We start from the raw sequence: 24,527 nt of genomic DNA on the forward strand, positions 1-24,527 counted from the left end.
GGCAATTCTAAATATATTCTCATAGACAGGGCTTAGGGAGTGCTCACACTAGCCAGACTTGTTGACTTTTATCGGATTTGCATTTCTACAAGTTTTAAATGTTTCTTTCCTTTAATTAAAATTCAAATCCTGAATTCTTAAAATAGATTTAATAAAACATAGACAAAAACTGAACAGAACATTACAGGAAAAACAATAAGCAACAGAATATCCTTACTAAAACAACCCAATAGCCATCATCAGATGATATGGTTGTTCTGGCACATGCTTGCTTGATAAACAATTTTATCCTGTCTTTTACAAAGATTCCTTTTCCCCTTCTACAAAAAATTATGGTAAAATCGTTAACCCAACAGCCAAAGTGATACTTAAAGGCTTTAATTTATAATAGTACAATTTCTTAGCTGCATAAAAAACTTAGTTTCTTTTAAATTAACATATTACTTATGTGTTGACATAAATCATTTGCATTTGGTTTAAATAAAAAAATGCACTATTGCTATGTATAGATTTGTCCTGTTCTTACTTATATACCAATCCAAGTTGGGTCATCCTTAAAAAAGTAAATAATTTAATGCTAAAAGAAGCCAATACAATCCTAATTGTCCTGATAGACAACAATTCCAATGTCACTTTAGCAAATCCATAATTCATTTCATGAATGACTTTCCTGATAAAAATAAAGGAAGCAAAAGACAAGACACAAGTATGTGTGCAGTTTTTTGCAAAAGGTGTGTGTGAAACAATGCTTTATGGAGCAAGTTGTGTCTGAGTCTTTGAATTGTGCTTTACTTGATTTACAATATTCATCAAGTGTTTGCTGAAAAAATCAGCTTAAGGGAACCCAAGGTAAAAAATGATGTTGGACTTCTGTTATAGAGCTGATGATCTTGTAACTTAGGATCTGCATGTCAGTTTGCAATCAAATTCTGTGAGTAAATATATAGGGCCTATACAAGCTTACCCAGAAAATTTTATTGCAAACCAAGTTGCAGACCCAAGTTATTGAGTCGTTGGAGAAAATTTAAGAGGCCTGGGACAAATCAACAAGTGTGATTTTACCAAAACATTTTGAGTTTATCAATTCACCTTTATAATATCTTTACATTGATAAAGTTTGAATTCACATCCCTTAACAGGTCTAAAATTCTAAAATTACTTTTAATATAACATCATAATTTATGCAACATAATAATAATTCTGTAAATGTGAAAATCTTTAGAACAAAAAAAGCTTTTTAAAAAAATTAAAAAGTTAACCAACTTTTTAAGCTCTGTAAAACAAGTCTAACTTTATTTTATACCTCAGGTTCCCATAAATTACTCACCGGACACTGTCAGAATTGGAGGTAACTTTTTTAGGTAGGTTTTTATGTAAGCCAAACTCAATCATTCCTTGACATTAAAATGATAAAAGAAGCTAGCATCTACCTGATCATTTTTCCTATGACGCTGACAATACTTCCTTTTTTTGTTCCTTTCATTATTTCAACCTCATACTGAATGGTTGATGCATCTGGCCAATTTGACTTGCTGCCAAGCAACGACCTATGTTTACTCTTTACTTGATTATTTTCCTGATCAATTTCTTCAGATTTAGATTCCAGTGGTAACATAAGCTTCTTATTTAATTTTGAAACATTTGAAGTGTCAGGAATAATTTTGATGATGCCATCATACCTAACATAAAAAATAGTTCATGAGTATTACATAGATTAAAATGTGGATAATAATCTGAAGCCATTATTTTGGTGCCTGCCTTATTCTATCAAGAATATGTGTGTAGCTGTGTGTATTTTCATACAAAACTAGTTGCCTCACAGAAGAAACTACAACAAATAAAAATAATAATTTAATAATGAAAGAAAAAAAGAAATATTCTTTTTACAGCAATTCAAGGACGTTCTTCTAAAGTAATAGCACATGTGTCAAATGTTTTCCTTTACTAATGTAACGTAAGCATGTAAATGCTCATCACTATAATCACCATCCTAAAAATGATTACAAGCTTACCAAACATCTTTTACTTTCACTTCTACTTGTTCACTAACTTGATAACGATTGCGCAAAAAATCAAATCCAAGGTCTGTTAAAGTCTGAATTTTAGACTGCTTTGTATGATGAACGATAGTGAGCAAGGCATGCTTAAGAGGGTGTGGTAAAACATCCATTAATTTCTTTGTGGTCTCTTCAGATTCCAAAGCTTCCTTATAAGTGAGATTTGACCTTCCAGTTAACTCACAACTCCATACCAAGCTGTTACATAATATCATCCGTTGGTAGAAAGTCCTACAAAGGAACAATTTCAAAGTACATAAAATTAGAATTGTAAACATTGGTGACAGTACCGTGGTTCCAAAAACAATTAATAGCTACAGAGAAATAAACAAGAAGAAATGCAGAACTCCAACTTACTCAATACTATAGGTTACATGTACAATTAATTAATATTATAGTGATAGTTCAGGTTAGCTTATCTTAAAAAGGTACATGGAGGGCAAATGTTAGAGTCTTAGATGTTATTGAGACTTTGTGTAGGATTCATTTTTTCTGGAGATTTGGGAAAGTCAGAAATCAAACCCAACAGTCCTGACTTTGACTTACCAAGATTTACCACAAAAAAACTGCAATGAGAAAGGAGGGTTTGACAGTGGGGTTCCAGGAGGAATGTAAAGATTTCCAAAAAAATATACAAATTCCCAAACAACTGTTTAAACTCTTTATATGAAATTAACTTGTTGTTTATGGTTGGTAAGCATTAAATGATAATAACGTTGTGTAGTTGAAGATTGAATTGGCTGGGACACTTGGAAAGAATGGGGGAGGATAATTGGGTAAGAAAGTGTAGAGACTTAATAGTTCCTGGGGCAAAGCCCAGAGGCAGACTGAGAAAGATTTGGCAGGAGGTTAAAAGGACAGACTTGATACAGAGGAAGTTGAGTTTAGATCTAACACAGTCTAGATCAGATTGGAAGAGGGTCATTAATATACCCTGTCCAATCCATGCTAGCATGGAAAACGGACGTAAAGCCCAGAATGATGATGATGATGATAGCTGGGCAGAAATATTTAAGATTTCTGTAACTCAAACAAAAGATTTAAACAAAAACTGTCTTTTTGGTCCGTTCTAAAAACAACTGACAGGGTATATATCCTTCAAAATTAGTGAGGCTATACTTAAAATATAAATTTCTACTTCTCATTAAATGAAAGGCTTCAACACTTACTCATAATCCAAAAAAGCTTCTCCAGTCATTTCGCAGTAAAAAACGTCATCATCTGCTTTAAGAGTTTTTTTGGGAACGTTGGCCACAAAGGGCTTGCGGCGAAGTAGAGGCATTCCTTGACTGCAGTATATAAAAATATTAATAAAATGAATAGAGAAAACACAATAATGTTGAATTTATCATGTGCTACATACATTGAAATCTAAGCACACAAGCATTTTAACTAAAATGCGAAGCACAGATAGTCATTCTTAAAAATGTAATATGGCTGTTCATACTACCAAAGTTAGAGTCCCTTATTAATTCAGATTTAAATTCATCTTAAATCAACTCATATGTATTACTTTGAAGACAAAAATAGTTTCAAATTAACAATTTCATTTGTCAAAAAAATCCTCATTAAAAACAAAATAAAAATAAAATTAATTTCTTTCAAACTCTGTTAGTCTGTTAATAAAATTTATATCACATTAAGCATAGAAATGTTAGTATATAAGATAACAAAATGGGTTGATATCAACCTTAAAATCAGGAATATCTGCACTAAATAACAAAACACAGCTTTACAAAAAATGTCATTGCTTCGCTCAGAACAAAAAAGGTACAAGGATTTTTAACTTTGTTACTTTTTTATCATAAAAAATAGTGTATATATTGTTAAAGTCTGTTCATAATATGTAGTTACTTTGATAACAAAGTCAGGATAAAAAAACAAAAAAAAACAGAACCATAATAGGGATGAACAGTATGTATTTATAAAACTGAAATTCAAACTAAATAACAGCTAAAACTTTTTTGTAACACTTTCTTGCACAAAAAAAAGCTTTTCATATCTTCGTACCAAACGTAAGGTATCAAGCCCACACTTCTCCTAAATTCTGTTCAATATATTAATTCGGGCATATGACTTCACGTTGATAATGTCTTGTAGAAACAAGACGAAATATCCGTTAAAATAAAATAAAAAAATGTCATCATCAATCAAACTTCTTGTACTTATTTTTATTGTGAAGTCATATGCCCAAATTAATATATTTAATGTCTAATAACTTGTGACATCATCAATGGGTGACGTCAAAAGTGCTTTAGCAGATACCAGTCATAAAAATATAATAATCACGAAGTTTTATAACAATTGCACAAGTAAGTCCAGAGATATTAAAAGTTGAATATGCCTGGGCACATTATGCTCCTCCCAATACCAAATCAAGTCAAAAGACGATTTTAATCCAAATTCTTTTGATTTTGGTATTGATGACAAGCAACATTTTCTTTCTGAGTTTAAGCAAGGATATAGAATCAACCTTGCCACACCAGCTAGCAAATTATATCTTCTAACCATTGCACTAAGCTTCATGTTTCTGGATTATTAGCTTTCACCATAGCTGCTGAGATGGCACAGTGTAGGCCGTTGGATGTTGCCAGGAGTTGTCTAGTAGAGCGCTGGCCCTACTAATTGGGTCTGCGTAGCTCAAAATGAGCATTAAATACTCTAGACTCTCCATCTAAGCCATGGCTCCTCCTGGAAATAATAGACAGGGTATATCCCTCGATATTTGTGAGGCTAGCCATGTAAAATATGCTATAGACCCAAGAAATTTCCACATTACACTTATGGCGCCCTAATACGGCCACATACATTTTAAGTGGATTTTTATGCTTTAAACAATGTCAAGTTTCATTTTAATAATAAAAGTTGTAATAAACAACCTGTGGTAATTGTTTTCTTTGACATTGTTTATTTGCCTATCTTAAATTGTGACAAAACAACCACATGGTTGATCGCGTGATAAAAATGGACCCAGAGTGGGTCACAAACTGAGGCAAAAGAGTTTAGGGGACTGGAAATTAATTTGAAGCCTTTTGGGAGTGTTATCAGTTGACATATAGGAATGTTTAATTCCTTCTATTGCAGATTATACTATAATGACCAGATTAAAATGTCTATTAAGAAAAATAATTGGTGGCAGGTTTATGGCGAAGTTGCAGCGAATGGGCGATTTTGGCTAAAGTTGTTGTTTTCTGTGTTTACCCAGGGTTTTTCCCTACATGTGATAAATGACCATATTGTTGCACAAACATACATGTGATAAATGACCATATTGGTGCACGAACATACCTGTACTTATTAAGACCAGACGATAGTTGTTTATCATAGCCGTTAACAAGTTTCAAAGGTACACTTGCCATATATGGGCGAACCCACTCTAGCCCAATTAGTTTATGATATCCTAATTTGCTGGTTTTTCCTGACTGTTATATCACCATTTATAACCCAGTCACCACGATGTAATCAGGGCAAAAAAAACATAATCAGGCCAAGCGTACATAATCCGGCTGCCTTTTTATAAACAGGTCGTTTTCGCAATCTTGGCAGAAAAAACCCAAAGCTGTGTTTTATGCATGTCTAAAGCTAGCTAGCTAGCCTATAGATGACTTACTTTACATTTTTTTGCAGGAAAATAGTTTTTTAACCAAGGCCACCCCCAAAAATATAATTGGTTAGCGTCACCCGACTAGATAGATAGATAGACAGCGGTTCTCCAAATTACAGTTGTTATGCCCGAATGTTATTTCGACAGGGGACCGCACTGTGCTACTCAGTGCTATATTTTCCTACTTCGCATTTTATACGACAATACAAGCAAAAACCATGGGATAGATAGATAGATATATAGATGTGCATATTTTACATGGCTAGCCTCACAAATATCGAGGGATATACCCTGTCTATTATTTCCAGGAGGGGCCATGGCTTAGATGGAGAGTCCTAGAGTATTTAATGCTCATTTTGAGCGACGCAGACCCAATTAGGGCCAGCGCTCTACTAGACATCTCCCGGCAACATCCAACGGCCCACACAGTGTGCCATCTTCCCAATTTCCCTCACATGGCTTGGGTTAACCCAGGGCTATGGTAACATTCACTCGCCCATGTTGAATCGCCGTCAAGAGGAATCGAACCCCGGTCTCCCGCACAGAGTACGAGAGCTATAACCACTAATCTACGAACGACGTTGACTGACAAAAATCGAACTTAAAACAGAGGGTAAAAATCAGCTGGCGTACATTTGAAATGAATAAAAAAATATGGCTGCGAAATATAGTATTTTTGTAATTTCTCAGGAAAAATTTTTTAAAAAAAAAAATTTTGCCTGCCAAAAAAATAAATAAAAAATAAAAAATTATCAAGATAGCAAGTCATCTTGTTTTAAACATTAGGGTTTGTAGCTAAGGCTGCAAACAATGCGAATAGAATCACTTTAGACTTTTCAATTTATGCGGTGAGCGCGGCGGGCTAACTCGCGAGAACAACACGCTTCCTGTTTGTCCCCAGTTACTAGCGCTAATAGCAATAACAATTCCTAGCTAGCTAACCAGCAAGACTACATTACGATAAGACAGCGGTACCAAAAATTCTATGCAGATAACCTTAAAGATATTAAAATGAAAAAAGGTAGCTAAATGTTGTAACAGAACGTAATTAAAGTCTGATATCTTACACTTTCTTTCGTTTATAGCTACATATTTGTAAACCTGCGCCATAACAAAACAAAAATTTGCGCGGGATCGAAATTTTTAAATGTGTAATACCAGGACTAAAACATTATATTTCGCTTTAGTATTTCTGCTTATTTTACGCCTTTATTTGTAAATATTTATAGCTAAATAAAAAAAATCTTAAAAATATATAATTTTAAATATTTTATTATATGTTAAAATACTTATACAGTGTAAATATAACTCTCAAATTACAGAATTTTTTTATATTTCCCGCTTAATTACGGTTAAGGGGGTAAAGAAAGAGGAAAAAGTCCTAATTGTTATGAATAAGGATTGTTAACATTTCTAATTATAATAAATTTAGATAAATTTTGTTAAATTTAGTCTTGTACTTCGGTAATAATTAGTAGTAACAGTAGGTGAATTTTTTTGAACAATTTGATATTATTCTAGCCTCCCTCTTAATAACCTGCAAATTCTCTTTGTGAAGTCAAAGCAATGGTTAAATCTCCTCATATCACAAAGTTAAATTTGCCCAGGTGTTAACTTTTGGTAAATCAGGCCATAACTTTGGGTCCCGTTTTCCCGATTCCCATTGCGGCATTCGATCCTGAACACGAAACGATCTAAAAAAAATGGAGGAAGCATCCGGGGAAACTAATCAGACTCCGAAAGAAAATTCTCGGGATACTGGGGAAGTAGCTGGGGATCAAGTAACTGTCGGAGCAGAAGTAAACCACGATGTTGACAAGACTTTATATGTATGCATTTTTAATCTATTTTCGTCTTTAATTGTTAACCTTTTAAATTTCAGCATCCAGAGGTAGCACACTGACAGTTAAAACTTAACTAGCTAGCTAACTAGCTAGCTAAGTAATTCAATTTCTTGAGATCCCAGTTCCACCTCTTTAGATCAGATCAGAGCAACAAAATGGATTAGTTAACCTTTGTAACTGAAGCCAAGGTCTTTAGCTAACTTTGCAATTTCAAAAAAATTTGTTAGCTCTTCAGTCAGGGATAACCGTAAATTAGGTTATGATAGTCTAATTAGTCTACGATAGCCTATAGGCGATTTATCTCTCCTAATTAGGCTATCAACATGGTTTTTGCTGCCTATCGCTGTTCTGTTGCATAATTGCAATGATTTTATTAGCTAAAAACATTCTATAGAGTGGTCCAAATATATTTTTCTTTATTATTTGTGCTGTCAGAGGATATAGCGTTTAGTCTGTTTCAATTAAGAATGGATGTGCTGGTTGCCTCTGAAAAAATCTAAATTTCCCACACGCATATTTTCAACATAGTAGTGCATAGTCTGAATAGACTATTTCTGGTCTAATTGCTGATCCAAAGACTTTTGACGTATAATTTTTAGTCCCGTGAAGCAAACTATAAAAAATTTTGCTCACACGAAGATGATGTAATGAGCAAAAAAACTCCAAATGAAGATGGCCCGACCAGATATGGTTGTCGAGATAATCGTAAAAGAAGAAAACACATCTCCTAAATAGGAGATGATCTCCTAACTAGTATACGGAAAATCTCCTAACTAAGCTACAATGGCAGCCCTCTAAATAATTTTTGGAGACTATTCAGACAAAACGTCCGATAGATTTCTGTCTTGGTTGGACACTTTTAGATCTCAGAAATTATTGAATAGTCCTGGTCCTTTTAATCCACGAGCAAGCCTATTCATAGCTAACCTGACCATCCTAGCTAATTCACTGGCTCCTGACTTAGTTAAAAGAACTACGTAGACATAAATCTCTTTTGCCTGGCCCCTTCGTCGTTGGTAACCAGGTCTTACACAAGAAATCCAGCCATGCGGTTCTTTACTAATGTGGAGGTGAATGCCGACGGAGCACGGATGAAGCAAGTCTGCAAAACTGCACTTAGAGGCAGAATAGACATTTTATCATGGATTTAATTGTAGATAATTTCTTCATTTGACAAAATAATTGAAAACCATAGCAGGTTCAAATTTAATGGATTTTTTCTTTATGCCTGTAAAAAAGAAACCCACGGGCGTTAAAAATTTTTTTCTGTAAAAATTTGGATAAAGTGTAGCTGAACTTTTTGAATGAATTTTGAAGTTTTATTTAAGCCATATGGATAAAGATTTTTTTTAATTTAAAAACAAAGCATATTTTTGCCTATTGTTGTGATGACCTGAAAAATAAACAATAAATATAAAAATGACAGTATAGTCATGCATACTATTTCGGACATGTAGAAAAGGAAGTTAAGATGAGAGAGTCGCTATACCAGTAGACGCTCGATCATCGTGTTTGGGGTTCACAATTTAAAACGTCCCCCACTTTTCTACCGCAAAATGAATGCGCAATAAAAAAACCTCGGAGCCCCTATCGCAGGCGTAACATTCTTTACACGTGCGATTCATTGCACACCTACTTAAATATTCCTGATCTGCGAATTATTTTCATTCATTGCTATCTCCATGAAGAACGTTTTAAAACAAAGGAAAAAATTATAAATAAACTTTTAGTCGTTCGTTGCGCAAGTCGCGGGGTTGCCTAATGAGAAGTCAGGTAACTACGTCACAAGCAAATATGTGCTGAATAATGAATTGACCCAGTCCTTTTGCCACGTTCGAAAGTTCGTGAAGATGATAGGCGGAGTGCAGCAAGATCAAAACAAACAAACAATGGTGCTAAGTATTGGATAAATCTTTGTTGTTTAAGAGTGCAATCTTCCTTATTTTTGATACTTAATAAAACTTATGGCGCCGTAGATTAGTGGTTATAGCTCTCGTACTCTGTGCGGGAGACCGGGGTTCGATTCCTCTTGACGGCGATTCAACATGGGTAAGTGAATGTTACCATAGCCCCGGGTTAACCCAAGCCATGTGAGGGAAATTGGGAAGATGGCACACTGTGTGGGCGTTGGATGTTGCCGGGAGTTGTCTAGTAGAGCGCGGGCTCTAATTGGGTCTGCGTAGCTCAAAATGAGCATTAAATACTCTAGGACTCTCCATCTACGCCATGGCCCCTCCTGGAAATAATAGACAGGGTATATCCCTCGATATTTGTGAGGCTAGCCATGTAAAATATGCACATCTATCTATCTCTATAGGCTAAAAGCATTCCATATTTTTATTTTGAAAAAACCATCGAAATAATAAAAACTCTTATTCAAGAAAGCAAATTTGTGGAAATGGTCACATTGTTGATGATTTGTCACGATTTAAGTTTTTTGTTTTTTTGTTTTTTTGAACACCATATTTCTTGTGATGTCCACCTTAGGTTAGCGTTGTTGGGTAGTAAGGATTGACAACTAATTGCTGAAATGTTTTTGGCTATGTGACTGAAAATCTCTTCTCCTTTATCTTTTGTGAAAATCAATTCTTGTGTTTATACTAACAACACTTACATCCAGTAGGGTTGGGTGTGAAGCACAACGTACTCTCATAATTGTTTCAACATTGCCCTGGCGTGCAATTTTAATGTACCACTAGTCTATTTCCATTGACTTCATTTATTAAATATGCTAATATGTTCAAATGGTTCAAGATTCCCAACCAGTACTTGTAGCTTTAATTACATTAAGTAGTTTTTTGTTTCTAATGCCAGGATGCTGAAGAATTTCTTTCAAACTTTGCTGGTTTGCGTGATGAAAACGAACAGCTGAAACAAGCTAACCATGAATTGCAGTTGCAGCTTGAAAAGGTATGTAATTTCTATTTTTGTTACTCTAAAAAGTAACAATTACAATTTCAACTATGTTTGAAACTAAATTCTGTATAACAAATAAATCCATACACAAATAATGCAAAACTTAGGCATTCCTCAATTAATTGTTGGTTTGCCGTTTTCTTACTAGTAGCTTTGTTGCAGGGTTGGTCGGTCAGCAGGTTATTTTTTTTACCGTTTCGTCAGACAAAGAAAATATAATTTTACTGTCTACTCTGGTCTTCTCGTGAGCCTCACTTTACTGTATTATACTGGGTCTATTTTTTGTACCTCTGGGACATGCACATTACAATCGCTACTCTTCAGAACTGTTGTTTGTTGTCGTTCTTAGTCCCTGTGTATCTGTTCTGACCCAACTAAGGACACCGACCAACTTTGGACATGGGACTGGCCCATCTTTAGACAGGCCGGGTTGTCAAAAAGACGGTTCTGTGCGTTCCCAATCAGGATGGCCCATCTATTGACCGGCCCGGCCCAACTTTGGACAAATGTAGGCAAATACGTCTTACGTTGGTGCATGTCCCACTATTGACGAAGGAATTTCTTGCTTTTAAAAGCTGTGTCATCAGATAGGACAAACTTAATTGTACTCAAAGGTCTCTTGCAATTTTAGAAAATGTGTCATAAGATGGGACAGGCCTAACTATTGACAAACAATTTCCATGCTTTTAGACTGTGTCATAGGATGGGACAGGCCCAACTATTGACAAAGGACACTTGTTTTCAAAAATCGTAGTAAAAAAGGGACAGATCCAACTATTGACACTTTTTAGAAACAGCCACAACATGTCAATTTGAAGACTCCTAGACTAAAGTTAAGCCTTGTAACCTTGGAAACACACTGTTTCAAATTCTAAAAACAAAAAGACAATTCTGGCCTAACTGTTGACAAATGCAGTGTCTATAGGAGGGAAGAAAAGAAATCAAAAAATATACGGAGAAAAATAAATCATAAATTCTCTAAGTATAATCTAATCTAGTAAATTCACAAATATTAGTAGCACAATCGGTAGAGCGTGCGACTCATTTCCAAGTGGTTTGTGGGTTTGATCCCCACATAATGTTGTTGTCCAGTTTGGCAAGAATTTCAAAAAAGATTTCTGTAGCTCAAGTAGGAGCTTAAGGACTCTGCTCGAAACTGGTGATACTGATCACATAAAATATAAATTAACTTATAATATTTCTTTGAATCATAGTCATAGTCTTTCTGTTTTTTGAATATATAACAAAATATTTCAATCATGGATGCCCCAGCCAAAACGATTCTCGCTCTCAAGTTACGTAATAGGTCAAGTTGCAAAAATTCCATCAAAGATTATATTAAAATTAAACGTAGCAAAATAGCTTAAACAACAGCTTAGCTATACTATGGCTAGCTACCTGTGAATATATATAATATCAAATTACACTGAGCTAAATGTTATATTTTAATATCTGAGTTATAATTATTTAGCTAGTCTTTATGCACACAAACATCTTCAATAATTCAACAAGGAAGTCTCTAGTCTTTTTAAAATGCATTCACAGATATGGTCTTGCACCAAGAGTTGCCAAGTAGTGTTGTTTTTGCTACCCACAACAATCTTAAAATGCATAACTTGATTTAATCTCAGCTAGCCATATACAACAATACCTCTGCGAAAGTTGCGGCAGTTCAGTTTTTTCACTTTATTAGAGTTTGTTTACGTTAAATACAAGGTCTTGAAGTATGCAAACATCTTTTCATGCCATGTTGCAAGTTGGTCCTGGCCCGTCAATTGACAGGGCAGCACGTCAAAATATGGCCCACCGTGTGAAAAGATGGGCCACCGTATCCAAAGATGGTCTAACCCGTCTTAAGACGGGCCGTGTTCTAAGTTGGGTCAGAATATATCCAGCACGTTTGTATGTTAAAAAAAGATGACTAATATGTGTATTGACCAACTAGATTGCAGTAAACTGGAGCGGCGAGTAAGCTAGAGCTTCATATATTTAGTTATCCTTACAAATATGTTCTTGGCTAATGTATTTACTAACTTGAAACACGGCGTAAATACATATGGTACTGATACATATAAACTAATATAGTAGCCGCTTAAAGTGCTCTAGCGCAGCGTAATCTGTTGTTTTGATTTGCTTTATTTTTATTTAACTATACTTATACTCTATGGAAAAATAATTTGAGTAGTTTAACTGTTTTTGTGTCGAAAATCAGCGAAATACTGGGAAAATATTAAAAAATCCTGACGCAAACTTTTTGTGGTAGGCGAGAAATTACAAAGAGTGATCAGAAAACAGCAAACAAACAAAAGAAATTAGGACAGCCTTGCGTTAAGAATAAATTATATTGAATTGACAATAAAGTAATTAAAGTAGTGGGATGTTTTGAGATGTCAACTGCAAGCAAGTTGCTGTGACATTTTAAGTTCAGTGTTGAATTGGTCTGATAAAATATTTGAATTTGGAGTGAGAGTGAAATATATGTTAAAATATTTGAAAAATAATTTTAACCAACGGTAAAGAATATTTTACTGGAGATCATGAGCTCACTTGCAGATCAGCTATGTACATTTTTCATTAGAAGAAAGTGTGTCTGAAAAGTGTTCCCAAATAATTACATCACAAAAAAATAAAGAAACTTAATTTCTTATCTATCAACTCCTAGAGAAAATAATTCCATAGTTTTTTAGGGACAACTTGAAGGAATTGTTTTTTCTCTTTATATTTATTCATTTTTTTTAGTTAAGACCATTTTAAATATGCAACCGAAGCTAATTATTATTTTTGGATCAGTTATTTTCTAAGTGACGGCTACTAAAAGAGTGCAATTCTTTGAACATTACTACGTAACTAAGCAATTACTTGAGAAACATATAACTTTACTTTAATTTGTATATACAGCTAACTGGCTACAATAGACTAGAATTTTTTAAAAAAATATACAGTGTAATAAAGTGGTATGCTAAAATTGAATTCAGTGATCTTGTTTGCTAACCGTGGGCATGGTTTCTCTTCCAGGAAGTCATGCTACTCGCACTGTAGCCATATAGCTCTTTATGTGCATGTCAGTCTTCACTGTATTTAAAAAACACATTGTTCTTTCTCAGGCTAGGCAAGATATTGAACAACTGCAGTTGGACAAGCAAACACTGGAAGCACAATTATTACAAGAAAGGGAACAGAGTAAAGAGGTATAATTGCATTTATTTGTATAGACAGTTCTTTTACATCCTGTTGCAGCCAAAAATATTAAGATTTTTTTTTCTGTATGTAGGAATTATGGAAAGTTCGGTCCGAGTTTCAGGCGTTACAAGATGAGCGCCTGCAATGGAAAGAAAAATATTTAAATGTGTGCATGAAGGCTGCAAATCAACCGACAGGTTTAGGAGAAGTAAGTTTTTCTCTATGATCTTCCTTAAGTCATGCAAACAGCCAAATTTTTCACATTACTGGCTTTAGTAAGTAACTTGTCAAATATAGTTATAGGTAAATAAAGAAGTTTTAATTCAAATGTCTTTTTTAACTTCCATATCAGGGCTCAACCTCCTCAGGAAACAAAAGCAAAGGATTAAAACGAAAACAGGTTAGTAGGATTTATTATTTACTGTCACACTGACTGAAGCTATATTTAATGTTGAAAATAATCTTTATTTCCAGGGGTCGATGAGCAATCTGAACGAAAGTAATTCAGATGGTAATTGTGTTTGTGTTGTTATTTTTTGTGTGTAAGAACTGCTAGATAACACATGTTCTGTTTAGAACTCTTATAAAACATAACATATTTAACTTAGGTGATTTCAGAGATTCAATTTTCGTGACTCGTTTTTGTACTTCATTTGTGTAGATTTGTTTTTCCAACTGAATTATTTTCTTGCGTGAGATTAGTTTTGCACAAACAATTAAAAAAATTGGTGACTAGTAGTTTACTATATTGCTGAAAGAAGTCCTAATTTTCTGTGTCTGATTTCATTTTGCGAACTGTCAGATTTCAGAAGTAATTTGTCCTTGTAAGGTGTAATAATAAAACAATTTGAATTTATTAAAATCTTTTATTTTAGATTTTTACTCGAATTTATCATCAACGTTTGGTCTGAACGACCAGGACGATCAACAACCAGGTATGTTTGCGTTTCTTTCAAGTAATTCACTGCTTTAATATTGTATTTCCTAGAAGTCTAGAAGTTTTCTGTTACTTTTTTATTTACGTTATTTTGTTAGTTGTTAAACTATCATCCGTTTCTACATTTGAGTCTTCATCAGCACTTCAAGAGCACAGCAATGGGCAGATAAAATTCCAATTCCGTTGTAGTCAGTGTAACTTTATATTCAGTGATCAGCGTTGGCTAGACCTTCATAAGAAACAGACACACACCAAAAGAAACTTTATATGTACTGAATGCGACAAGAACTATCTATCACAAAAAACCTTGTCTCGTCATATTCGTTACGATCACCAAAATCCTGGTTTGTACGTTTGTACCGTTTGTAATCGAAAGTTCAACCGTAAAGACATGTTAAAAAAGCATACAGAAGGACATTCTGAAAACAAAGAATTCAAGTGTTCCCACTGTGAGAAGTGCTTTCAAACAAAGTCGAGTTTAAGTGCCCATGTGAACGGTGTTCACAGTGACAAGAGATTGTATATTTGTGATTTTTGTGGAATGAGGACCAGTTGGAAGTCGACATTTACTGAACATGTCAAATTGCATGATGGAAAGCCCAGGAAATATCACTTAAGAAAATTGAAAAAAGTTAACAAAACAATTGACAAAAGTGGTACTAATTAACATTTGGTCTAAAAACACTCCCCTGCAAGCTCATAAGATAAAATATGTTTGTATTTCTGCTTTATGTACACAATGATCACATTTCCGTATTTCATTTATTTTTTTCAGTAGTATATATGTGTAATCGCCCCTCAACCTGTGGTCCCAACGGGCGTTACTTTAACATATATTTTTAAATAAGAAGACTAGCGAATAGTTGCCATTGAAGAACTGATAAATGCTGATTGTTTTAGCATTATGCTAGTGCTTTTGGAGTGTTGATGTAGACCGAAATCTTTCAGTCAATCATCTTTTCCTTCACAAGTAAAATATTTTATTTACAGTTCAGCCCATTGTCACGAATCAGTTGTGGGATCCTGAAACAAAGAGATTCGAATGCAAAGAATGTAAAGCCACGTTTCGAATGTTTTCCAACCTGCGCTCACACATAGATAAAAACAAATGTGTCAAATACACATTCCAGTGTCCCCAATGCAGTGTCGTGTTCAGCAACGCGACAAGTTTTACGAAGCACCTCAAATATCACATGGGAAAAAGTATACAGTGCGATTTCTGTGGCGACAAATTTATGCATGACAAAGGCCTGCAACGTCATATAAAAATGTATCATACAGACTTTAGTCAGCAATTCCAATGTCAGTATTGCTCGAAAATCTTTGGTCGGAAAACGCTATTGGAGAATCACATTCGCCGCCATTTTGATTATCGACCGTTTAAATGTAACTTCTGCGAAAAATCTTTTAAAACTCGTCAATATCTGACCGGACATGTTAATGGCGTGCATAAGAACGATAAACAGTTCGTCTGCGATAAATGCGATGCAAGGTTCAGCTGGAGAACAACTTGGAAGAGACACGTTCAAAATCATATACTAAAAGCAAACAAGAAGAAGAACAAGAAAAGAGCGACAGCTACCACAACAACTGTTTTAGGCACCATTTCAACTATGCAACCTTCAGTACCCAATCTGCAACAGCAGCTGACAGAAAATATCGGCCAGCTGTCTCATCCCGTTACGCATTTGACTGCAGAGAATCTAGCTCAGTTGCAAACTTCGCAAAGTCTAGATCAGCTACAACACGATCAACTAACTACCAGCATTGCTGAATTGACTCAAACTGTATCTCCGATTCCTTAGTAGTCATAGCTTAAAATGTTTCTGTAGCGGCTGATTTTGTGTTTTATTTATCCAAAATTTATCTCTTGATAGATGTACATATTAGTTGGCTCTTGGAGTGCTATGTGGAGACTCTTGTGTGACTAGTTAAAACCTTTGGAACATGTTGCTTTCTCTAGTCACTGTCATGATCATCAAAAAGAAAAGCCACGTGTTAACGGCCGACTCATACGACATCGTCAAAAAGACATTTCCCTCTTCTAAAGATGTATTTCGAAGCGCAGCGTTATCGAGCGAACAGGCCACCGAAGAATACGGGGATCAATCTCAGAACTTGTCACCAAACAAGAAAAACAATAAATGTCACGAAAGCAGCAGTGTAAAGGCAACATCGAAAAGAAGAACTCGGCAAACCGCTAAACTCGGAGGCAACAAAGTCGATTTAACAGTAACTGGGCTTCAAAACCAATCGAATCATAACGCGGACATAAAGCAATGTATCATCGTTGCGGAAGCAGTAACTAATAATGAAAAGCAAGAGGAAGGTGAAGATGAAGATGAAGACGAGGTGGAGATAAAGGGTAACAATGCCGATAGCCAGCCACTGTCGGTGGAGTACTTTACTGAAACAAACGCGTCAAATGTGGATAATAGTTTTGAAAAAATTCAGAAAGGAGATAAAGTGATGTATCGCTGCAGAGCATGTAAAAAAGAGGTCAACACACGAACGTCCATCAGACGACATGTGCAAACGCATTCAGATGTCAGGCCGTTTGTATGTGAAGAGTGCGGCCAGGGTTTTAAGGTGAAGATGTACTTGACCGCTCACATGGCTGGTAAACATGGCACTAATTATTTCACGTGCAACCGATGTGGAAAAGCGTTTAGCTGGAAGTCTACCTTACACACTCATATGAGAAAGTGTTTTCTATAAAAAACTACCTTTTTAAGACGTCATAGGAGTATAAAACAGTTACTTTTTTATTATTTTACCATTTTTTTTTATTTATATTTTTTTTTTGTGCGCGTGTGTGTGTTTTCTTTAAATACTTCTCAATCCAAATATGATTTGTCCTAATAAAATTTTAAAGCATTTCTGAACTGGTTACAGTTGGGAACGTTAGTATTAATGTCTGGGCTTAGATGAAATAACATACTATGTTGCCACTGGCAACGGGTCTCATAACCCAGTCATTACCGGGTTACCGGGCAGAACTAAGAAATACAAACGAGACTGAATGATTAACTAAAACTAAACTAAAGTATTATTAAATAAAACAAACGGTTTTATTTGGTCTGCTTGTTTTAAAGTTGTAACCGTAATTAATGCTTCACTGTCATACAGTCTCGTGCATGTAAGTACTTTGTGAGGCGTTAGAAATTGGAATCTGCTTATGCTGATGCTCTTGGAGTTAGATTTTGCCATATAGTAATCGAAGTTAGACATTTCTGTTTGTTTTCCTACACTAGAAGAGGTAGTATTGACCTTGATGTCGGAAAACTCTAAATCCTACAAGATTTCCATTCGAGAGTGCAAATACTGTGGCGTTGGTTTTTGTTCTGGTTACGCCCTCGTCGAACATTACCGTGTTTGCACGCAAAAAGCTGAATTGGATCGACAGACCGAGAATGCAGTGGACTGTACGTTATGCAATGTCAAGTTCCCAACCCATGCAGATCTCGTCCAACATAACCAGTACCACGAGGGAACGCATCGGTTCTTATGTCGTATATGTAATCGATCTTACCAATCCAACCCAGGGAGGTTAAAACATGAGCAACTGGAACATGGTTCGATGCCTTTGCTGCAATGTGATGCGTGCGGTAAACAGTTTAAAAGAAAGGACCGCCTAAAAGACCATCAGGCGACAAAGCACTCCGTAGCTACTCCACATAAATGTCCATACTGTGAGGCTGCCTTCAAACTAAGAGATTACCTACGAAAACACGTTAACCAAACACATCCTGGAAAAGCGCTGGCTACGATTACGGTAGCCGTAGCCAAGACGGAAATTGCTGAGACTGCTGTAAGTCAGGTGGTGGCTGCAAGGAGTATCGACATACAAGATAATGCTTCCCAAGATGCGGTGAATAATATTCATATGGATGACACTGGCGAAGTGAGGAACGTTGAGATTGACGGTACGACCGTTCATGTTGATGGAAGAGACATTGATATGGAGGGAGCTACCATCCATGTTGTAGTACAACAGACAGAAGAATAAGTGTTTTTTGGGGGAGAGCAAAAATCCAACCAAGTGTAGTAAAAATGCAATCTGTTAATTGAAATATGTCAGTAATTTGGTTACAGTTTACATTTTTAGTGGGTAATTAGAGGGCATTTTGTACACTTGTCTGTTTTAGCGCGGAAGTTTTACGTAAACTTTAAATCTTGTGTGTGTGTTTTTGTTTTTTGTTTTATTTTGATTTGCTTTAAACTGAATTTCTTTTATCCTTTACTAATATAAACTCAAACGAAGTATTGGTTATATATTATTTGTGTATATAGTTTATATGATATACTTTACCATTTTGACGTTATTTTAAAAAGCCATGAAGAAAGTCTCTTGTGAGTGGCTGTGTACATAGTTAATAGAGTGATTATATAAGAATAATTGTTATTCGTGAAATATTTTAATGTTTTCATTGCTAATTTTCAAACTTTCTTGCAAAGCGGACGACGTTCTGCGCAGTCTCAATTGGTGCTGATCTCCTTAGAAATCCCGATAGTCATCTATAAATCAGATAATATCAGAAAAAGAATTTATAATGAAAATCCCATGTGGGAATCGAGTATTGACAATCATAAAGGAGTACACTGGTTTTAAACGCTCTGAGGTTTTAGACTAGGTACAATATGGAAAATTTCAGACTTTAAAATGTGTGGTATGCTTACGATATATTTATTGGAGAACAAATTAGAAACTGAAGCGTTTCTGAGCTTAAAATTATTTGTCAAAATCAACGAATAAACAGCAACAAAACTTAGGGTGTAAATACAGTAGGCTAAGTTTAAGACAGAAAGTAGAGTTAAATCAGCCCTATTGTGCATAATAAAACAGAAGAGTGCCTAAATTTTTCGCTTATAAAAGGAACATGTATTTACAGAACTGCTTTCCACGAGATTTTTTTTCTTTTAAATAAAACTTTAAAAATAATGATAAAATGTTAAAATGGGAGGTCGTCGTGAAGATTTGAATTAATTGAGCGTCAGAAACGATCAACAGCAATTCTGTTTTACGAAGGTGTCGTAGTGTTACCATTTTCCGTCAGAGTCACAATTTTTGGCGTGGGACAAAAAACTTATTACTTAACACAGAGCCTTCAGATCTCTGTATACAAAACACTTGTCGTTTGTTATCGTTTATTTAAACAGTCAAAATCTTTCCCCGAGTCCTTTATCACAAAGCGGCATTTCATAAAAGTCGCGATGTCCTGTGAAGGAAGTTGTTTTAGCACATTCTTTATTAATTTTAGAGGGTAGCCTCTCGCCACAGATCACATGCATACCATCACTTGAAGAAGCGCTGGTTACAATTAAAGAACACGAATTGGCAAACTCTCTTAAGTTCAGCGTTCATTCGGTAACGAAGGACTTCGGCGTTACTGGTACTTCTTTAAATTTTCATTTTTAAAGAGAAAAAGTACTTACGATAGGTAATTTTCACACGTACTGATTTCGTTATCGCGCGAAATATAGTACACAGATTACATGCAAACTCTTTGTGCGAAAATATAGTACAGTGGACTCTTTATAACTCGAACAGCCACGGGGAATCGGAAACCGTTCGAGTTATAGGGAGGTTCGGGTGGGAGTTTTTCCAAGTTTTTGTATAAATTTTGTACAAATGGCCAATTAAGCGTGATTTTTGTCCCTTATATGGAATGTGGACGAATTCTTTCTTTGTACAGGATAAAATGTCTTAAGGCTAAAAACGGACTAAAAAAATACAAAATATTTCAACGATTTATTCTTGGGAAGAAAAGAAATCAGAAATTAGAGTTTGTTTTCTTGTATGAAGGACACGTGTAGGTATGAAACATTCGAATCAGTTAAGAGTCTATTTACGTTTACAGAGCCAAAACAATGCAAAAAAACTGCTTGTGTCATAAAGTTCTAGATACATGTTGCGACGTTCGAGTTATAGAGAGGAAATACCCGAAGAGACTGAAAAAAAAGTTCGAGTTAAGGAGAGATTCGAGTTATAAAAGTTCGAGTTAAGGAGAGATTCGAGTTATAAGAGTTTGAGTAATAGAGAGTTTTTTATGAGAATTTATTAGGAAACTGCCACCGTGCCAGCGAAATCGTTTGATTTAATTCGGGTTATAGGGGTTCGAGTTATAGATAGTCCACTGTACTACAGTTTACATAAAAGAAACCCATCTATTTTTTTGTTTAAAACCATGAATTTTACCATTTTATCCTTGTCATTTGTAAAACTTAAATCTGCACCGGAATTAATACGCACGAAATATATATTTTATTTCTGCGCGAAAAATAATGGGAGAAGCAATTTTTACGATTTATTTCTTTTTCAGACTTTTGTCGGATTTTTTCTTTATTTCGCGGTAAGAAATTTTTGCGAATCAAGTGTTTACAAACTATAATAACCTCACATTTATGCCATTTGTTATGACTCTTTCCATCTATCCGCTTAAATTTCCATTTAATTTTTAAGGAAAATATCAAAGTTTGGCGAATAAAGAAGTTTCTAATTTTGTTTCACGAGAATTTTTTTTTCGCGAATCCAAGGATATTTTTTTTCACATTTCGAATAAATATCATTTCCGTGGATAATTGTAGCTGCTGACCGCGTTGATTATCTCACCCTGAAACTACGGTGTCAAATTATCCATTTGACAGTATACATGCAGATAGTTCTCTAACGCGCCAACAAAGAATAAAATAAATTGCTTAATATCCGGGTATTCCATAACATTTAAAAAAAAAATCAATTGTCATGCTTCACAGCCATTTCCAATGATGTTTACTCGAATTTTCGTGTAAAATTTACATGTACGAATTGGAAACCCGTGCATTGTTAGGTTGATAAATATTTCTTCGTGTTTCGTAACAAATAAAATATACTCGTAATATATATCTTTTTCGCTTTGTTCTTGATATTAAAAAATCGAAAAAAGACCTTGATTCAAAAAGTTCGCGCAATGTGTCGCAAAAAATATTGTTCCATTTTACAAAAGGTGAGGATGTAAATCTAATCTATGTTTTATTCGAAATTCAGATTTTACAAAGAACGCTCACAAGGTTTACTGGTCTGATGGGATTGTAGCATTTTCAGGAGTACCTTTTTTTTTGGTGGGATGTAAAGTTTTGGTTTGCCAGTTTGGAAGAGATCGTAACGGCGGGATAAAACAGAGAAGCAAATTAAACAAAGCTTCTTTGGTAACATATTTACAAATTCTTTGTCATCTTTTCCTTACTCTTCATTTTCTTCCTGATTGAATTTTTTGTAAGACATTTCATGTGCTACGTTTTCATAGCATTATCTTGGCTACAGTAGTAAAACTAGGCGTGAACAATCGAGCAAAAAATGCGACTGCTCTGCTCAAGTACAGATAAAAGAAATTATACAATTTCCTGAAGACAAGGTGAGTTTAACTTAAAAAGGAGTCAACATACAGTCGCATGCGCAACGATAATTAATTTTGAATAACACTTAGCTGATATCCCCGTCTTGTAGGTCTTCACAGATACCACTCATAATCGAAGAAAGATGTCATCAAAGTTGCGCGACGCTCTTAAAAAATACGCATGCGACGTTAAATTCAACCGGCAGTTTATCGTCATTATACCCAACGTGGGAACCCATCGTGGACATTCACCGCCCAAGGTATTTCTTAACATTTTGCTGACTAAGTTTTTTTGATGATTTTTCATGACAAATCATCATGACAAAAAAAATTATGTTTTACTTTACTCTAAAATAACACTCATTTCTAAATTCCCACTTAAAGTTAAATTCCGCTCTTCGCTATATAAGAACTTAGGCCAGCTTATTTTTGCATCCTAGTCCCTTGAGTTTGTTGCCTGATTTAAACAAAGTTTCTTCGCCGCCTGCCCCAATGTCAAAAAGGCAAGAACCCCTGGAGAGGAGATTGTATGTTTTGCAATTTTGTAGTCTCGAATGTCTTTTTTTTGTTTAAGTATGCCCAGTTTTCACGTTTTTTTTTAGGTTGTTGCGAAAATTCTTTAATGTTCAAAGCCGGTCAACTGCAAACTTGTCGGGTTCGTTATTTTGCAACCTAGTGCCCAGATTACGTTAGTAGTTTGATTATTTTGCATTATACCTTGACGAAAGAGTTCTATTTCGGTTGGCGGCATAATGCTTGAAATGGTTTCCGTTTTTTATTTTAAGGAGGATAGCTACAAATAAGTACCAAAAAGAAATTTTTTGGTTAATATTTTGTAATGTTATTTATAAATTTTTTATTGTAGCTAATTTATTGATTATTCCACTTTTTTTTTCAAAAATCATCACGGCACTACACGGCGTTTTGGACTAAATTTGGCGTTTAAAAAGAAACTTTAGTCCCCTTACTTCATTAAGTACAAATTAAAAAAGATAATTAATTATAAACCTATGACGCTATAGAAATTGCTTTGTTTTTACAGTTTTCTTAAGCGAAATATTTAGGCCTGAGACCTGATGTCAATTATACCGCGCCTTTTGATTGGTTAAGGCGTGAGTATACAAAAAAGGGTGTGATATTTTAAAATGCTTTTAATTCACCAAAACTTTATTTGATATATTAATGTATATATTTTTAGAAAGCCTATATGATTACCTATATAATCCTATAAAAATTATTAAGAAAAAATAAAGTTTGAAGGTTTAATAGACACGAAAAAAAAAATGACCCTCTCCTACAAATGCGATCTGTTTTACAAAACTACTAATTTCTCAAGTTTGCTGCTTGCTTTTTTTGTTATCACAAGACATTGATCTAAAAACGATTATTTATTTTTTTCTTAATGTTTTTTACTTATGGAGTTATTTAGTATTAAATTTTTTTCCACAAAGTTTTGTTGTCAGAAAACTCATCATAACTCGCGTTTTGCTCATTCTCAAGAAATAAAAAAAACTTTTTTAGATCAAAAATCCTCTCACGCAAGCACGATCTCCACCCCATATCCTTTATAGTTTTGTAAAAGAGATTTAAAACGTAAGTGATACTCTCTTAAAAATTTAACACTGTGAAAAAGAGCTTTTAAGTTTCTCACAGAAAACTTATACTTCTGCATAATAATTGATCACTATGGTAACGACCATTTTGTTAACAGGTTTTTTCTCATCTTCTGTTTATGCCGCACATGTTAGCTTAATTCGCAATACACCTTTACGATAATTCAATTGTACATGCGTTCCTGCGGCTCTCCATCGTTTTACAATATTGAAAAAAGGAGGTAAAAATCTTGTTTTTATGAGAGTTTGTTAGAGACGAAAGCGTGTTTTCTCCAGTGTTTTAACTTCCGAACGATAAAGTTTGTTATCATGAGATGGCGCCAAATTTGAATAAATATACAGACCGGAAACCTTCAATGACAAATCGAACGTGCAATATGGTGGCTTCATCTTTCTTCCTTGGTTTTTTACTTTCTTTATCTTTACTCGCTATTTTATTGGCAAGTTAAGTAGTACAAAATAATAAAAATATGTTCTTTACATGTTGTTCAACATTTTCGCCATTTTGATCTTCAACTTTGTGTATATTGACCCCGTGACCATCACAATAAAGACAATTATATTCCATTGTTTTTTAATGTAGCCACCCGTTTGACAAATGCGTAAAAATACTCAATTATAAATAATTCAGCACTCACAAAATTGTAAACAAAATGATGTATGGTTTATAGTTATAGTTTATGGAGCAAGCGAGCAAGCCAATCAGTCTGTTCTTTAAAATCAACACTTATCATAAACTTTTATTCAGCAGCCGTGCCGCAGCGCAGTTCGCCTCTTCTTTTCCTGGCCTTATATCCTGTTTTATGCTCCGTTATTGTCATTGAAATGAAAAATTGAGCTAGTTATCAACTTTAAACTTTCCACTTCTGAAAGTTTGTGATGACAGTGTTGATTTTGAAGGCCAGACTGATTGGCTTGCTCGCCGGCTCCATAAACTATAAGTATATATACGGGTTAGCAAAAGTGTATGCCAAAAAATACACCTCAAGTATTTTGAGTG

The 24,527-nt window shown here is 34.7% G+C and overlaps 2 protein-coding genes across 7 annotated transcripts in view; one reads left to right on the plus strand and one right to left on the minus strand.

Annotated features, from left to right (window-relative positions):
* The window catches only part of LOC130656491 (bromodomain adjacent to zinc finger domain protein 1A-like), a 44,032-nt gene that overhangs the window by 15,712 nt on the left and 3,793 nt on the right, over positions 1-24,527 (minus strand). For both annotated transcript variants that reach the window (XM_057459355.1, XM_057459354.1), the window contains exons 2-5: positions 3,227-3,348; positions 2,013-2,288; positions 1,431-1,679; positions 218-320 (exon numbers count right to left, since the gene is read on the minus strand). In XM_057459355.1, the coding sequence (XP_057315338.1) occupies positions 218-320; positions 1,431-1,679; positions 2,013-2,288; positions 3,227-3,348 (750 nt within the window). The remainder of the gene's footprint in view (positions 1-217; positions 321-1,430; positions 1,680-2,012; positions 2,289-3,226; positions 3,349-24,527) is intronic.
* Positions 7,287-24,416, plus strand: LOC130656499 (zinc finger protein 2-like). 5 transcript variants are annotated; one of them, XM_057459364.1, is made up of 12 exons: positions 7,287-7,490; positions 10,320-10,415; positions 13,526-13,609; positions 13,693-13,809; positions 13,954-14,001; positions 14,076-14,112; positions 14,477-14,536; positions 19,800-19,931; positions 21,566-21,726; positions 21,825-21,932; positions 22,025-22,174; positions 22,517-24,416. In XM_057459364.1, the coding sequence occupies exons 1-12, from the start codon at positions 7,365-7,367 to the stop codon at positions 22,535-22,537; spliced, it is 1,140 nt and encodes a 379-aa protein (XP_057315347.1). In that variant the 5' UTR covers positions 7,287-7,364; the 3' UTR covers positions 22,538-24,416. The 5 variants fall into 5 exon arrangements, with proteins under 5 accessions (XP_057315347.1, XP_057315346.1, XP_057315348.1 ...); XM_057459363.1 differs by lacking the exons at positions 19,800-19,931; positions 21,566-21,726; positions 21,825-21,932; positions 22,025-22,174; positions 22,517-24,416 and adding an exon at positions 16,502-17,405 and having other exon boundaries at positions 7,297-7,490; XM_057459365.1 differs by lacking the exons at positions 19,800-19,931; positions 21,566-21,726; positions 21,825-21,932; positions 22,025-22,174; positions 22,517-24,416 and adding an exon at positions 14,637-15,294 and having other exon boundaries at positions 7,298-7,490.

This window comes from Hydractinia symbiolongicarpus, chromosome 9 (genome assembly GCF_029227915.1).
Source record: "Hydractinia symbiolongicarpus strain clone_291-10 chromosome 9, HSymV2.1, whole genome shotgun sequence".
Lineage (NCBI taxonomy): Eukaryota > Metazoa > Cnidaria > Hydrozoa > Anthoathecata > Hydractiniidae > Hydractinia > Hydractinia symbiolongicarpus.

Excerpts from the sequence above, each read along its gene's own strand:
- LOC130656499 (XM_057459361.1), top strand. The coding sequence starts at position 7,365 with ATGGAGGAAGCATCCGGGGAAACTAATCAGACTCCGAAAGAAAATTCT. Across the intron at positions 14,002-14,075 it reads AAGGATTAAAACGAAAACAG|GGGTCGATGAGCAATCTGAA; the intron begins GTTAGTAGGATT and ends CTTTATTTCCAG. Across the intron at positions 14,537-15,528 it reads CCAGGACGATCAACAACCAG|TTCAGCCCATTGTCACGAAT; the intron begins GTATGTTTGCGT and ends TTTTATTTACAG.